Raw genomic sequence first — 18,388 nt, 5'->3', positions numbered from 1 at the left:
ATTCACCTCAGTTTGCATATTTAGAAGATTCAGAGTTACAAGTTGTTCCCTCATGCCCTTCGTCAGAACATGTAAAGCATTTCTGCCTACCATGACATTGTTTGATTCTATGACTAAACCTTTGACATTTGAAGCATCTAACTAGATTAGAAATAAACCGGTCAACTCTGATTCCGAAGCATCCCGATTTAATAGATGAAGGAGGAGTTGGAGTTCTAAAGGTCAAAAGATAAGTATTTAGTTTGATTATATTGCCATTCTTTTTGGTTTGAAATTTAACAACATCAGTTACACCTTGGTTTGAAAGTTTATCTTTAATTTCTTCCACGGTAAGGTCAGCCAGATAATGACTTCTGTCTCGAATGATTCCCATACTACTGTTTAAACTATTGTGAGGAGAGACAGACACAATAAAGTATGTAATGGTTTTCATTATCAGCAAATTTGTTGATGTGCTTTTGTTGGAATATTCAACCAACAAATTCCTTGATTTCATTTTCGAAACTTTTTTCACAGTACTAGCAGTGCTTTGAATTTGTTTGGGAATCACAAAAGGAGATAACTTTTAAATAGGTTTTTCATCTGTATATTTAATTACTATAAATTGGGGCCAACTGTCATCCGGACATGGCGCTGAGTCATCACATTTTCGTATTTTTATTTATTAAAGCTGATTGAAGGGGTTGGTTTTGGGGCGCAATAGGAAATGAGAAAGATTCACTATTCGTGTCATCCACCCACCTCGGAGTGCCTACAAGGGTGATGCTATGTTTCCATGGCGAGCTGGGGTCAAGTGCTAATGCTGAAAACGAGCTCCAAGTATAATGTAGCTCGTCCCCAAAATTAGCACCGAAGATCCTCTGGAAAGCACCAGATGCTCCAAGAATTGTATACTAAAGCAGAGCGTATTAATCAAGGGAATTAGAAAGCGTACCACTTGATTGACCCATGAGACGTCGCCTTCTTCAGTTATCCTAAGTATTAATAGCTTAATTTAAATACATGTGTATACATTGAAAATTGTTAAAAGAAAGCTTATTGTTGAAGAGTAATTGAAGGGCTCGACATGAACAGCCGATTGATCGGACCGGGTCCATCCTTCCTTTCGTTTAGATGATATCGGAGCCAAAGCAGCTTATTGAAACTGTAGTCTCGTCCGTCCGGGTATTATTTGGTACGGAGTCTGGCTACAGTCCTCATCCACAAGGATCTCGTCAACCACCGAAACTGGTAATAACCCACGGTCTACGGGCTATTAAGAAGATTACAAATAAAGATAAAAAAATTACTCGTCCAATAATGATACAAGGACATATAAGCACCAAAAGTACTTCTTTAACTTAAAACAGATGAAACAAACGCATTGTAAACAGTAATTATATATATATATATATATATAAACAAGTCTAAATTGAAAACAACGTTCAAACCTATGATTGCGTTGGATAAAAACCGCAATTTTTATACGTGTGCATGCAAAACAAATTTCTTGGCAGACATGGTAGAGGGGTCTAAATACAGCACACACAACATTTTCCAAAAGACCAAAATGAGTGAAAAAGTATATTTTAACAAAACGCATTTGACATATATATATACGCCCTTTAAATATATATGAAGTGAAAATGCCAGGACCTTAATCATACATGTTTTTTCTACTGAAAGAAAGTTAACACTTAAGTCTTTTTATGTCTCTATAATACAAAAAAAAAACAACAAGTAACTTACGTTGAACTTTAATTTCCATAAAGTTACTGTAATTTGTTCCTACGACATTTGTTGCTTGGCATTGGTACTTTCCAGAACTTGACTTTTTGATGTTGCTCAGTCTTAATTTATCATCATTGTTTATAAAATTGTTTGGCCCAGTCCATTTAAAACTACATTCTGGCCAACATAAAGCTGTGCATGTGAAATTGTGAACAGTTGCATTCTCTGTCACTCTAAATACTGGTATAGCAGGTGATATCGTTATACCTGACAACTCTAAATAAAACAAAAACACTTCTGTACGACTTCATCAAAAGTAGTTATGCGTAAGAATAATTGGTAACAGGTTTATATTTTACGAGACAAGTTACCATAGACTAATCATTGTTGCGTATAGTCATCATTTATTTCATTGTTATCCTTTATATTTCCAAACAATTGGATCATATTAAACCACTATTGCTAATACACCTAAATGTCACATGAAAGCACGACATGTTTTACATCGCAGATTCCTTGATAACGGTAAACTGATGTTAAAAGGAATCCATTGCTCTGTGCTTAAGTACACGGTACAGTTAACTTCAACAAAAGTAACATCCTCGAACACGTGGTGTGTTTGTTTGTATTGTTTGTGTAATGTCTTGTGAATTTATATTTCAAATGCCAATTCAACAAAAACAAAACAATAGAATATTATCTTATTTTACAGATTAAGGCGTTTGGAAAGTGGATTTCTTCTTTCGTGATATATAAGATTTTATATTGCCGAATTGTATTATAATTGTCTTGTTTATTGTTCTGGTACTCATTTATTAAACAAGAAGAAATATAATAAGGTAGGTTGAAATATCAATGTTTTATTGTTTAACGTGTCGTTAAAATGCTGTCTCATTGACTAAAATATTACATTTTATCTAATGTCAAGGCAAACAATAAAATGTTTACTCGTATGAGAAAATAATAACTGAGGTTTTTGTGAAATCGATTTGATCGATGTTATGTCTTTGTTTCTTAGTTTGATAATTTTTTATTTCGAAAAAGCAGATACAAACTATTTGTTCCCCGGAGAGAACCTTTAACCTTCGTTAGGAATACTAGTAATCGATGTGAATTTGTGTCGAACGCACTGTTTCTTGTGGGGTTCGAATTACAACCTCAGTGTTGAAAAACTAGTGATATGGTATATGAAATACTAAGATTGATGTCTCCTTTACGTCCAGTTGCCAATATTTCATGCATGTTCAAGACGACAAATTTACATATACGATACAAAAAGTAGGCCCTGTAATAGGAGGTCGTCAAGAATGGAGGTGGGAAATTAGGACTACAACTGGAAAATGAGGTATATTGGATAGGGATAGAAATGTTTTTGTTTTACAACAGGCCACATACGGAGCCCTCAAATAGTTATTGCAGTGGTTCTTAACGTGCAGAGATCGTGGCCCCCTATCTTCACGAGGCATCCGATTTAACGTCTCCATTTCGATAGGACATGACTGCATATTTAAACATACCGCATAGCCAAAAGGACACAGTTAGTGTTGCAATGGGCATTAATTGTGCATTCCTACTGGACGACTTGGTAAGATAAACATTCGAAGCAATTCATACAGAATCTCCTCAAAAACAAAAAGAAAAAGCATCTTGCAAAGTTCTTATTTTACTTTCAGATATATATTAATGATGTGTTTTCAGCGACTGCATGCATCTCAATAACCGAGTGAACTGTAGATTAAGGATACTGCCGAAACTAGAAGGTATGTTTCTTATATTGGTCTATTACTCAATACTGACACAGGGAGACAAATTCAAACTAGAATCTATGTCAAACGTAATAATTCCAACTTTCAAATTGACAACTTCCGATTTCACAGCAGCCATAGGGATGTGCTCCTTACACATATATTGCTCCTGTATAGTTATGAGAAGGACGACTGAAATCGACACTTCGTAAGTTTTACTGTCATCATCTCAAATTGGTCGATCGATACATTATGTATGTTTCCCTATTTATTGTTTATAATCGAAGATTTTTAGATCACAGACCTATTCCCGATTGTGACATTCAGACTGAGTGTGGACTCGCATTACGGGTGATGCATATATAGCATATACTATCTCGTTGCACCAGGTTTCTTTCCGTTTGGAGATTATGCAATTCCGTAACATTTTGTTCGTTATGGTGAATTGTATCTTCTCAATTGATTCATGAAATATGAGTATCAGTAAACTATAAAGCAAACTGAATTTGTATAGTTTTGGCCTTAAATTACCATATATTTGTAAAACTGTTATATAAGACAAATTATGTAAAAGCCAGTCCTCCGAGTTAATTTCATTGTATTTATCACACATGTATGTAATAATTATACCTTATGATTAGGTGTATATATGTTCTCTATAACTATGTTATTGTAGTTTTATGAGAAATAAAGTCATTCATTCGAAACACAACATAATATAAATGGGACGATGTTGTAGTGCTGTCTGAAATATCTGTTAATAAACCAGTTCGTGGCATTTTTAAAAGTTAAAGATAGATTAAACAATATGTGTATATGTGTAGGAGATTAACAAAATTTAATAAATTTGACAAAAAAACAAGATATAAATGACTGCATGACACCAATTATAAATGAGAGGCGGGAGATACTAAAGGGAAATAATAAGTTTCCATTCACAAAATATAGTTCTTTCCCTTGCCCGATGTTAATTGTATCTGTTTTGATTTATTATTTCATGTTGTGAACCAACACCCGATGTGGGATTGTTTGAAAATTTAAGTTGGTAATGAACGTGACAGTAACACTATTTTAATATAGACATTCGTTACGAAATATGATGCATCAATATTGCTGAAAAAATCGTTACTCTATTATCTGTACTTGCTTAAATTTTGAAACTAAACGCAAAACCTAATCAAAGCCATTCTTGATAAAATTTAAATCTAGGTGACCTTATTTTTCATATAAATTTCCATGATACGTGATTGCCTTATAATTTGTTGTTGCTAAGACTTGAACATTAACCAAAATGTTCACAGGGCGCACATATTTAAAGGTTCATCCCGTTCCCGCTGTGAAAATCAAGTTGGTATGAGATTTTACATACTGACTGATACGTGCAGTAGACTAAACTAACGTCTTCTGACATACCCCTTTTGATACTTAGGTGTTCAGGTAAATTCAAATCTATGTTAATTTTATGTGCATACACGCAGAGCAGTTGATAAAAGAAGTGGATACAACTTGTCAACTGTATTAATAACACAGATGTAGACTGTGGTTCAGGAAGTTGAAAGTCAAATATTTCCTCAAGTGACCTCAGAAACACATTTTGTACATAAATCCCATTGTGTGTTATCAAATAAGTGGTCATGTGAAAAGATAAAGTTGGAAAAACCTTTTATATTTGAAATAATTGTTAAGAAAATCATAAAATTCTTTGTTAATTAAGAAACAAAATTAAATTTCAAAACTCTATACCTTTTTTAGGGTTTACATGTGTATCTGTTGTTTTCCATATATACCAAAACACATATTTTACAGTACCATAACCCTATACACACACAAAACGAAATGATATACAATTGGCTGAACAAGACCAATTCACATACACAAAATTTGATACAATACTATAAACGAAAATCTTAGAATTGCACTCTATATCCTACCATAAACATTGTTGTAAATGAAAGGATTATCGAATGTTGTCCGAACAATGCTTGAATGCGGCACAAAACATATTGGTAGGTTGTACGAACATTGAACGACAGATTCACGTAAGAAGGATGTCAGAATTAAAGAATAAGATATTAGTTTAGTTTTAATATAACTAGGGATTAATATTAAACTAAGTTACTTTTATATATAACTATGATTTCGTGATAAAGCGCAAATTTTCATGCAGAGTAAATCTTTTTTCATTAAAAAATCGATTAAACAAGAAGAAACCGATGGAGAGTTTGACACAAATATGTTGAAGAAAAACTGACACATATCATGCTGGAATTGACTAATGCAAAGTCGGTCGACTTCATGTGTCAACCTTATTATTGTGCAAATTATGCATATCACTCAATATTTGAATATTTCAACTGATAATGACTTCCGTGATATTTTTTTGAAACCCATAAATTGAAAATATTCATATTATGATTTAATCAAGTTTGGGTGACAAACTTGTTTAACTGTGATCACTAATTTACGTACCAGACATTCGTAAGGATTGGTTTCGTATTTCATACATACTACATATCAACCGTCCCTGTCCTTGGAGAAGGTCCGTGTATTAATACAGAATATGTAAGAGTGATACTATGTGTTTTTTCATGTGTGATATAAAATTCTTCTGTGTACTTATAAGTTAGTTCCATGAAATGAAATAACTAAAGCTTACCAGCCTTTTTGACTGTAATTCTATCACTTTGAGAATTACCCATAGTACAGTTAAAAGTAGCATCAATCACGTTTTCACTAGACGGTGTATAGTTCCATATATATGTACTTGTGTTTAAATCACAATGACATTTAGTTGTTAATGAACAGGATGTCATTCCATTTTCACTGCAATTTCGAATGAAGCCAATCAATGTTGCGTCTTTATGGAATGTCACCCATGGATCTGAAAAGTTGTTATCTAAACTGCAGTTCAATGCCAGTTCAGTACCACCCAAGATATAGTCCGGTGAGACTAATAATTTTATACATAATACATGTCCTGAAAATTAAAACAAATTATATAAGATCATTAGTGCAACTTAACTTTGTTTGGGTTGAGACGACTTTTTAATAAGTAAGATAATTGCCACTTTTCATCAATTGCCTAAACAAGTACCTTGGTCCATGGAAAACAAATATATTATTTTTTAACAAAGGAAGTCTTATACAAAAAGCCATTTATATCCCCTTCGATTTTACAAAATAGTACTTTTCGTTCTTTCAATATTGTATTATTTTTATCGATGAATATAAACAGGATAGAGAATGATAATAATAATGCATAAAAAAGATAACAAAAAGATTGGAAACTATGACATACCAACTGACAAACAACCGGTAACTTTGACGTACAAACCAGACTACAACAACGAACAACACATGGTCCAGATTGTCAGACTTAGTAAACTGTGTTGAACTAGTTTTACGTGCGCAACTACGTATGTAGTTTTATTTTTACTTTAACATATACATATCATTTGGATTGTCATTCTGAAGTCATCAACAATCGATAACCATTACAGTCGGATTTGAATTAAAGCTTTCACTTTGGTCTGCTAGATGTGCTTGTCGCTCGTGTAAGGATCTGGGGACATCCAATCAGGAGTCATGTTTAGATGTACTTTCTTCATCCAACAATATCCTCGCCTTCAAATATTTTTGGAATATTTTACTATGAACTACAAAAATTATTGTCGAGTATCTGCGTAATGTTTCAGAATATAGTCCGAAATTCTATGCTTTAACAATTTTCCGACATCGTTTCGACTCTTAAAAGACGACCTTATGGCAAACATTTCTTAACTTAACAAAATAATTATTTTTTATTGTTTTTGAATTTTATATATTATACATATTGTGAACTGGCAAAACATTTAATCATTATAATGTTGAAATTTTGATACAAGATACAATTGCGTTAAACTATGTTTTTGGTTAAAACATTGTAATTAAAATGACGGTTTGTCATCCCAAATTATTGGTTGACCAAAATTTGCATAAAATGGTGTTCAAGATGACCTAAACATCGGATTGAGTGAAAGTCTTTTACATTATGCTAGATTTCTGTATTATAAGGAATACAGCTACAGAGTAATATCAATACATTTCAAATTATTTTGGGGAAATAAATGTAACAAATTCGGCCATATATTAGCCCAAATATAACAAACAAATTATAAACAGTTACACAAACATAGGACACATCACGAGATTTGTCAGATAATTTGGCGGAAAAAACGTAGTCAAAAGAGAATACACATATAACAGAAAGCAATATCTGACGTTCTCAACACTTACGAGAAAAGAACATTATGTCAATATAATGGAAAAGAAAGGATATGGTGAATATTAGAGGCAAGATATACACTACCCCAGTAAAACTTTGAAGCTTCCTCTTTTGAAAACAAATTGAAACAAAAGAAAAAACCACCGACGAAGGCCAGGTTAAATCTAGATTTAGGTTTAACTTCTTCTTTAGTTTTCGTTGCTACGCAAACCATTAAAAGCGTTGTTGATTTGTTTTACCTGACTGAATTCTGAGTATTATATTAATTTTACTAAAATTGAAAGACATGCATAAACACAATTTACTGAATAAAGTATTTTATCACACATAAGAAAAGGATACAAGATTTTAAATATTAATATATGCGGAAGTTACCTTATTTGTGTTTGATTTGATAAAGACTAGTCAAAGCTTCACTTAAAATTGTAAATTATTTGGTGTTTTCGATTTGTTTTCGCTCACAAAAATTTCAGAAATCGGAAATTGTGAATTGATGATCCGTCTTTTTGGAGTAACCTGTTTATGTTTTTTGGGTTTCCTTTTAACAAAATGATATATTATAATTAAATGTGTTTATTTTAAGTATTAAAGTCTACAGAATCGATAAAAATCGATAAACATCGTTACTAGTAATATTTGCGAAAGAGGGATGATAGTTACAGTGTTAATTTTTACAATGTTAAAGTGTCATTGACTTAATTTAACATGTGTCCGAATATTTTCTCTTTATATGAAACAAAGCTTATGGGATGTACAGACATATCATTAACTAATCGCCGTAAAAAGCCCAATTATAACCATAAAGAAGTTACAAACCGCGTTGTTAGCCTCATTAAGGCCACTAGAATCAAACTTTTGATTTAAAAATGAAAAGTCTGCCTCTGAAACTTGTTTTCTTCAAATTTAAGCAAATGTTACAATAAGGGTGTTCCCCGCGAATTAGGGCTCAAAATAGGCCTTATTTCGTTAAAGTTTATTCGATTGTAATGTCATGGACTTTTACATTTGCCGAATCATATTGGACAGCAACTGTCCAAACTTACCCTTCTGTCCTAGCATCCACGGTTTTACCCTACGTTTTTGTACCGATCAACGGCAGGACACGTTAATGTTATATACTTTTTCACAATATGAATATACTTACCTGTAATTATACAAGCGATTAGTGTTGACAATCTGACACAAGTCATTGTAACTATTGGTGAAGTTAGTGCTTTGAAATACTGAAATAATAATAATAATAATGATATTAATAATAATAAAAAAATAATAATAATAATAAAATAATAAATCAATAATTACAGTAATATTAATATTATGGAAATAAATCATGATAAATTCAAACTTATCTATTTAAATTCTCGTATGTTAAGTATATCCCGAAAAACCAGAACTAACCGCAAAGTCTTGCAAAGCAGACCATTCTTAAACAGTCATGCTATGGGAGTAGAGTTAAAAATTAAGTATCACCAAACAAAGAAGTGATCAAAAACAAATATGCGATCACGGTGCAACACATTATTAAGCTTAAAGTTCCTTATGGAATTTTTTAACAAGTAACACAATTAGAAATGACGAACTGATAACTAAGGCAATTTGAGTTTCGTAATAAAGAATTAAATATTCTTAGTATATGAATATTCGATATCGGTTTGTAAGAATTAAAAAAAAAAGATAACATTTAACAAAAAATATATGTTATATGTTACTTATTATTGTCGGGATCGAACTTTTCCAAATCATTACACATGAAACTCTGCGGAGTTCGATGCTCAGTTTAGATTAAAACTCGATAAATATGTTTTAAGATCGATAACTTTTAGGATAAGTTGTATTGAAACTTAATGACTTGAACCTATTTCCATGCTTACAAATTGATGGCATAGGTCTAGAAAAATGAAATTTGACACGATTCTAAAATAAAATCGCCGTTTCGTAAACACTCGAAACGAAATAATTCACACTTCCGTTTCTGCATCATGTACATTCTCAGCTCTCAAAGTTTTGAAAATAAACAAAAAAACAAACTTATCAAAAATATCAGATACAAATAGTTGTGTACTATGGAACGCCACAGCTGTCTTATGTGGAACTCTGATATTACTTTATGTTGTTTTATTATTACTTGATGATATTTTGTCTTTACTTAATATGGTTTTGACATGACGTAATGATGTTTTGATATAACTCAATATGGAATAGTCATTACTTAATGATATTTCGATATTACACGATATGGTTTCGTATTGATTTGATGTAGTTTTGTCATTACTCAATATGGTTTTGTCATTACTCGATGTGGTTTCACCATTATTTAATGTGGTTGTGTCATTAATCAATGTGATTTTAACATTACTTGATGTGAATGTGACTTAACGTTATGTAGTTGTTTCATTACATGATGTGGTTTTGTTATTTTGTAATGATGATTTGCCTATTCTTTATATGGTTTTAACATTACGTAATGATGTTTCAAAATTTGACGATTTTACACTACATGATGTGTTTGTTTCATTATTTGATGTGGTCCTGTCATTCTTTGATGTGGTTATCCCATTACTTGATGAGGTAAAATCACGTGACCAATTCGGAAAAACCTGTTCTATTTTTAGATGGATTTCCATGTTGTATGTGCTTTGGATGAGTGTGGCCATCCATCGAATTAGAGTTCAAATTAAAGTTCGGGTTACTGTTTGAGTTATACTTTGAGTTAGTCTTCGATTTCGAATTCAAGTCATTATTAAAATTAAAGTTTTAGTTAGCATTGAGTTTCGAGTTGGACTTCAGAGTCGAGTTTGAGTCACATTTAAAGGTATAGTTCTAGTTACAACATTAAATTTGAGTCACTTTTTGAGTTTGAGTAAGATTCGAATTTAAGTCTCATTCAGATTAATTAAGATTTTGAGTTGAAATTCGAGCTATCTTATATGAGTTCGTAATTAAATTTTCTATCGCGGAACAAGGACTTTTGCTCGGGCTTCCGAAAAGAGGGCTCTTGGGTATGTGTACAAAAAATAAACAATATTACAGTATACAAAACGCAACATACATGTAGAAGTTTAAATAAAGTTTGATGTGGTGTGATTGACAATGAGACAACTATCCACCAGAGTTTAAAAGCAGTGGGTGCAAGAAATCATATATTGGCAACCGTACAGCCTTCAACACACCGTATAGTCAAGGTCAGCTACAAAAGGCCACCATGCACCATGTGACAACAAAAATTCAAACGACAAAACAAACGGTCTTATTTATATTTAAACAATCTACAAAAAAAATGACACACATTTATACAACGACAACAATTGAACTTCATGCTCCTGACTTAGGGCAGGTACATAAAGAAAGTGCACGTGGCGGAGTTTAAGTTCAATTATCTCCCAAAAGAGCAAATGATAATAAAAATAAAAACCTTGACCACATGCACACCTTCAATAATTGTACAAACAGCCAGCAGAGTGAAAACTTCCTAGCATTCAAACTGTAGGAGGAGTTATCTGGAAACGCTCTTCTTATGCAAGTAAATTTCCCAAAAAATTACAAAATAAATTCAACTATCTCCCAAAAGAGCAAATATTAATAAACATTAAACCCTGACCACATACACACCTTCAATATATGTACAAACAGATAGTAAAGAGAAAACTTCCTAGGATTCAAACTGTAGGAGGAGTTATGCGGAATAACTATATATCCATAATGGGACGGACAGACGGACGGACGGACGGACAGGGGTAAAACAATATGCCCCCAACTTCCAGTTGCGGTGGCATACAAAACAGTTTCATTTGGCTGACTCAATAGATCGGTATGACTGGGTAATATAAATCCATCGGGGTGATCTCGGATGCTCCAGAAAGGCACCCGTCGTGTTATTCGAGAAAGTACAAACCCAGTGATTTGGTTTTTTTTGGTAGTTCACATTCGAGGAAAAGATGACGGTATTATGGTTACGACCACTGGAACATGTCCGTCGTCACATGTGAAACAGATATTCCAAAAAGTTTATTTTTCAATTAGTGCGAGGTAGATCAGGGAATTCAATTGGTTACAAATAAAAGATTGATATTCATATAAGTTCGCTAAAAAAAATCGGAGAAATCTTATTTTATAGTATTTATGCTTTGTCGCTAAGTCGTCGGTAGTGGCGTCGGCGTCTCCATCTCCATTTTTTAAAATTTCTATTGAGTTTAGCCTTTCATTATACATGTTGCTAAACATGTATGCCATCATAATTTTGTACTTTTAGAATATCATACTGTATTTATTTACCTCAACTATTGTATCTGTATTTGTATTGTATGTTTCTCTGTAAACTTGTAATTAGTTTTTAGAGAATAAAGTATCTATCTATCTATCTATCTATAGATCGTTAGGTTTCTAGTTTTTTACATTTTTCATTTCGGGTCCTTTTATAGCTTACTATAGAGTAAAGGTTTTGCTTATTGTTAAAAACCATACAGTTTTGTTTTAGTTAAATAAAACCGAATTAAACTGTTTTGACATGATAAATTTGTAAACCTCCATGAAGTGTTTTAAAACTTGTATAGGAGTTATAATTCCTCAATTTCAAGAAAAAGCATTTACAGAAAAACATTTTTTTTTTAATTTTGTTTTTACCGATAAATGTATAGATAAATGTACAGCCGATCAACATGAGGCTTTTACACTTACAGCAGCAATATCAGGCGAGACACAGGGTTCCGTGGAATATTTTACAAATTTATTACAAAAATACTGCTTCCGTTTGAGAACTTAGGATAAAAACAACAAGACCAAGTGGTTTGGGGATATCCCAATTATGTCCGAAGTACTGTAAACTTTTTAGTACCTTTTTTCTTATTATTGTCCGCCGTTCCCCTTTTTCATACCAAAAAACTCTGAACAACCACTCGAACTTTAATTTTAACTTTAACTCAATGGATAGCGATACCCATCCAAAGCACATTAAACAAATTAATGATATATTGAAATCTGTTTAAAAATAGTACATATTTTTTTCCGAATTGGTCACGTGATTTTACCTCATCAAGTAATGGGATAACCACATCAAAGAATGACAGGACCACATCAAATAATGAAACAAAAACATCATGTAGTGTAAAATCGTCAAATTTTGAAACATCATTACGTAATGTTAAAACCATATAAAGAATAGGCAAATCATCATTACAAAATAACAAAACCACATCATGTAATGAAACAACTACATAACGTTAAGTCACATTCACATCAAGTAATGCTAAAACCACATTGACTAATGACACAACCACATTAAATAATGGTGAAACCACATCGAGTAATGACAAAACCATATTGAGTAATGACAAAACTATATCAAGTCAATACGAAACCATATCGTGTAATATCGAAATATCATTAAGTAATGACAGAGACATATATATATGTCTCTGGTAATGACTATTCCATATTGAGTTATATCAAAACATCATTACGTAATGTCAAAACCATATTAAGTAAAGACAAAATATCATCAAGTAATAATAAAACAACATAAAGTAATATCAGAGTTCCACATAAGACAGCTGAGGCGTTCCATAGTGTACCCCAGATGCAGGTTTCGTTCACATAAATATCAAAATTAAACAGCTGTTTACCAAATCAATAAAAAAGTTGTAGTGCACTGAAAACCAAATATATTGTAATAAATCTGTTCAAGGCTATCTAACTTTAGTGGTTGAAGGATTTGTGCCTTTCATGAATGATGAATATTATTAAAGAGAAAATGACCGTCTTAATGATACATATATTTCATGCTAGAACAGGATTGCTAACTTCTGGTACGTAAAAAATATATTAATTCAAAATTGAGTAAGGTTTCAATACATGGTTACATTTTCATTTAGTAATTTTATATATCGTCGAGTAGTTTGCAAATCAAATACATTTGCTATGTGCTATGTCAATACAAGATAAAATGTCTGACAGAAAAGTGTTTTTCGTCTTTAAAGCTGTGGAAAATATTCCTTCTAAATTATTTTTTATATAAAGTGCAAAAAAACACATTTTTTATAAAGTGCAAAGCGAGAGATATAATATTATCTATACTCACTGGAATGCCTGTCTGTCAAACGTCAAAGTTTCTTTTACGACATAGTTGTCTTGCAGAATTTAGAAAAAGGATACAATACGTTATATATCTTTTACAACTGATAATAAAAAAACGATAGTAAATCACGGTTCTAATCACCTGACATACAAATATTAAGAGGAAATCCTCTAATAAAAGACATAAAAACATGAACACTTCCGGGTGACTTTTTAAATTAAATGTTATGCTTGAGTTATTAGGTATAAAACCTAAATCATTTAAATTTGGGTTATCAAATACTACAATTACAGTTAATGTAAAATTAACTATATGAATTTAAACAACACGTTATAAATATTCAATCAACAACTTAATTACAACAAGTGTGGATATTATAGGGGAAAACGATACATAGGCATATTTGTTTACGTCAAGTGTTGGCCTTACTCCAAAAGCAAAACTGTTATCAGTCTTAGATCTTCTTCTTCTTTAAGCTTTCCAGTCTTCCATCTGAATAAAGATGATTAATAACTGGTGCATACGTGGCCTATTTATTTAAACCAAGTTAATATAAAGTTATATACAAAAACAAAACGTTGTGATTAAAACTATGTACAAGAGATGAAGCTATTTAAATGAGAGTGGAGAGAACAGCATATGTAAGCTGCTCTCTGAAAGAGTCGACTGTCTGTGAATTAACAACTGTAGTTAGTAGGAGATTCCATTGCGTTATTGTGTATGGGGAAAATGAAAATCTGTACGAGTCTTTGGATGTATAAATATGTCTGAAGGTGTGTGAATGATGTTTTCTGGTTCTTGCGTCTGATGGAATGAGAATTGTGCTAGATGGTATAGCAACTAGATGATGTGTGATCTTGTACATCATAACCAGGCGTGCACGTAATCTGCGCTGTGTTAATTGTGGCCAGTTGAGTGTATTGAGTATGTTTGATACACTGCTAGTGTTATGATACCTGTTGCAGGCAAACCGAGCAGCTCTCCTTTGAACCATCTCTATCTTCGAGATAGATTCTGAAGTGTGGGGGTCCCAAACCGAGCAAGAGTACTCGAGTTTGGGACGGACAATTGCTTGGTATGCCTGGCTCTTAATGTTTTGATTTGATGTTTCAGGTTTCTTCTAAGAAAGCCTAGTGTTTTATTGGCTTTCGAAATATTGTCATCTATATGTTTGTCCCATTTGAGGTTAGATTACAGTGTGATGCCTAAGTACTTAGCAGATGTAACAGTTTCTAAAATATGATTGTGAAGAGTGTAATTATGTTGTAAAGGTTGACGTTTAGTTGTGACAGAGAGAACAGTACACTTGTCTGGGTGGAAGGCCATCAGCCAGTCGACTTCCCATTTTGCAGCTGCATCAAGATCAGCTTGCAGTTTGAGGCATTCACCTTGGGATCTAACTGGCATGTATATGATAGTGTCATCAGCAAATAATCTTAGTTTGCTATGAGTAAGGTAGTCTGGGAGGTCGTTAATATAGGCCAAGAATAGGACTGGACCTAAGACAGTACCTTGTGGAACCCCAGAGATGACTGGGACTGTGCTTGATGATCTTCCCAACAGAACAACTGTCTGAGTACGGTCGTAGAGAAATGCAGAAATCTAGTTTAATGTGTTTCCATTGATGCCAAAATGATTTAATTTGTACAGTAAGTGACGATGTGGAACTTTGTCAAAGGCTTTTGCAAAGTCCATTATTATAAGATCTGTTTGTATTTGAATTGTTTGTGGATTGAAGTCCTTGGATGAAGGAAAGTAGTTGTGTTTCGCAAGATCGAGAGTGCCGGAAGCCATGTTGGAGGTCGTACAAAATGTTATTTGATTCAAGATGTTTCATAATGTGGGACGTGACTATGTGCTCCATTAATTTGCAGCAAATACAAGTAAATGAGATTGGTCTATAATTAACCGGTTTATGTTTGTCCCCCTTTTTATATGCCGGGGCGACTCTAGCATATTTCCATTCGTTAGGTGATTTTCCAGTGATGTAGGATTTTTTTTAAAATTTGGAACAGAATTGGTGCAATTTGTGTCTGCATTTCTTTGAGTAAGCGGCCACTGATGTTATCCTGGGCCGGTGGCTTTATGAGGGTTGATCTTATTTAAAAGCTTTTCGATCCCTTTTGATGTTATATGTAATTTACTGATTTTAGGATGTGAACTGATACCCTTGTTTGGTATTGGGTCATTTGTTACTGGGGTAAATACAGATTGAAATTGTTCGTTTAAAAGATTTGCTTTCTCTGTAGCGTCTGTAATGACGTTGCCGTCTTTCTTTAGTGCAGAGATACCAGATTTGTCAGTTCTTATTAACTTGATATATTGAAAAAACGTTTTAGGTTTACTCTGATTTTGTGTTGGAATATCTGGTTCATTGGTGGGAAGATCACAGATTAGTTTTTCAATATATTCCCATTAGGCTTTCCTTTGTTCTTTTTGTACCTGAGCTTTCATCTTCTTATATTTCTCAGTGTTTTTGCTGTTTTTTCGCTTTTCGTACAGTTTATTTTTCTTGTTTATTTGACGTCTTAATTTGTCAGAGATCCACGGTAATCGGTGTTTGTTTGTAGGATCTTTGATGGAATATTTCTTTCGACAGAGCTGATGAGTTTAGATTTAAAGAGTTCCCATAGCTCATTAGTGTCTAGAGAATCATAGGTGTCAATGATTGTTTTATGGATGATACCTATGTCAGTTTTAATGTCCTCCCAGTTGGCTTTATTGTACTTGGAAACTTTTTGTGGGGTTTCTTTTATTTTCTTACGCCAGATGTCTGTTTCGGCATAGACAATATCATGGTCGCTTGAACCTATTGGTGGTAGTGTGGTGACTTTGCTTATGTATGTTGGATTGTTAATCATGATCAGATCTAGTATACGGTCATTTCTTGTTGGTGTATTGACAATTTGATGTAAGTTTGTGTCATTCATTATATTTAAGAGATTTTGGTGAAGTTTGTCAGGTTTGCCTGGTATTGTACATGATTTTGACCAATCAATATGTCCCAAGTTAAAATCACCCCCAACGATGATGGTTGCATTTGATTGACTATTGATACGATTTAGAGATTGATGGAGTTGCTCTAGTGACAAGCCTGTATCAGATGGAGGTCTGTAATAGGATGATAAGATGTGTTTTGAGCCAGCGATATTGATTTGTGCCCAGACTACTTCACATTCTGTTTCTTCTTCTTTTACCTCAGTCTGTATTCTTTTGTAATTGCTATAAGTACACCCCCATAGCTTTGGTTGTTGTTACTTGGTGCCCTGTCATTGCGATGCACATTATATAAGTCTGACGGAAAGTACTCGTAAGAAGAAGTGCTTGGTTCTAATCATGTTTCGGTACCTAGTATGATATATGGTTTGACAGTATCAATGATTTCTAGTAGGTCAGCTTTTTTGTTTTTTATTGATTGGAAATTCATGTTTATAATTTTTTAATCTTCGTCATTGTTCTGAAACTTTTTTTTAGATTTATCCTTAAACCACAGCAATGCACACAATATGCATAAAATTAAACAAAAAGTAGTTGGTAAGATCTTAGTTTAGATTTTATCCTATCTACGATTTAAAATGTCGTGTGTATTTAAAACATACGAAATCAGAGGCTAGAATCTATTTCAGAATTGAGCATGTTGAATGTTTATTTTCTTCAAATTTTGCATGAAAGACGGACATTCAATTATTAAATTCATAGATGTACAAATAGTGTTTTGCACAAGGTACATGAACAATTTATAAATTGATTAGGTAGTCGGGGCTTATCATTCTATAAGCTTGGGCTGCTTTCGTGATTTAGGGTTGTATTCATACTAAATTAAAGCATATGACGGAATTACTTGATTTGTCTTACATCCAATACAATAAAACTTTCATAGTTCTCGTGTACAATGCAACTTGTTTAATAAGTCATTTGCTCATGACAGCTGATTTGATCGGTGATACGTAACACACAGTGACATCGTTCGAAATTCCGATTCAAGCAAAATACAACCTATCAAAGCAGTGATATACACTTATATATGAAGAGTGGAGCAAGTGATACAGGCACAAAAAAGCCCTATTGATACGCATTCATTACGTTTGAATGAACTTGTTCAGAGAGTGTTCCCTAAAACCATTTTTTTGCAGATTCCGTCGGTGATTGGTTGCCAAAAATCTGTCTATTTTTAGTGATAGTCTTATAAATATTTCGATCATCATCATGGTCAGCTGCCCATTTGACAGAACGTAATGCTATTACATTGTCCGATTTGTAAACGACTTGAAAATGCATGAAACATTTCTCACTGAACGTTATAAAAAACATTGTCAGTCTAGCGGATTGATTACTGCAGTGCACCGCGGTTAAACAAGGGTTGTCATTCAAGAAACTGGCTGAATAATCAAAGAACCTTTGTGAGCACGCTCACATACCCCACCCCTCCAACATTGTCACTGGGCAACCAAAATATCACCAGATTCCTACGTTCAAAGACTCATAAATCCTACAAAAGTCAAATGATAACATTTGTTTTGTAAATATGTATATTATTTCCTAATTAATCACAGAGCTTCATGAAATTCTGTTGTTTGGTTTTAGAGGAGTTGCACTGAC

At 33.0% G+C, this 18,388-nt stretch overlaps 1 protein-coding gene across 4 annotated transcripts in view; it reads right to left on the bottom strand.

Annotated features, from left to right (window-relative positions):
* LOC127702464 (carcinoembryonic antigen-related cell adhesion molecule 5-like) overlaps positions 1-18,388 on the bottom strand; it is a 117,483-nt gene that overhangs the window by 23,941 nt on the left and 75,154 nt on the right. For 2 of the 4 annotated variants that reach the window (XM_052206670.1, XM_052206671.1), the window contains exons 3-4: positions 6,112-6,432; positions 1,729-1,986 (exon numbers count right to left, since the gene is read on the bottom strand). In XM_052206670.1, coding sequence (XP_052062630.1) covers positions 1,729-1,986; positions 6,112-6,432 — 579 coding nt within the window. Of the gene's footprint in view, positions 1-1,728; positions 1,987-6,111; positions 6,433-8,863; positions 8,943-13,792; positions 14,000-18,388 lie in introns of those variants that run through there. The other 2 variants (XM_052206669.1, XM_052206672.1) reach the window with 2 other exon arrangements.

Source organism: Mytilus californianus, unplaced genomic scaffold (assembly GCF_021869535.1).
Source record: "Mytilus californianus isolate M0D057914Y unplaced genomic scaffold, xbMytCali1.0.p SCAF_5, whole genome shotgun sequence".
NCBI classification, from domain to species: domain Eukaryota; kingdom Metazoa; phylum Mollusca; class Bivalvia; order Mytilida; family Mytilidae; genus Mytilus; species Mytilus californianus.
This window is presented reverse-complemented; position numbering and strand designations above follow the sequence as displayed.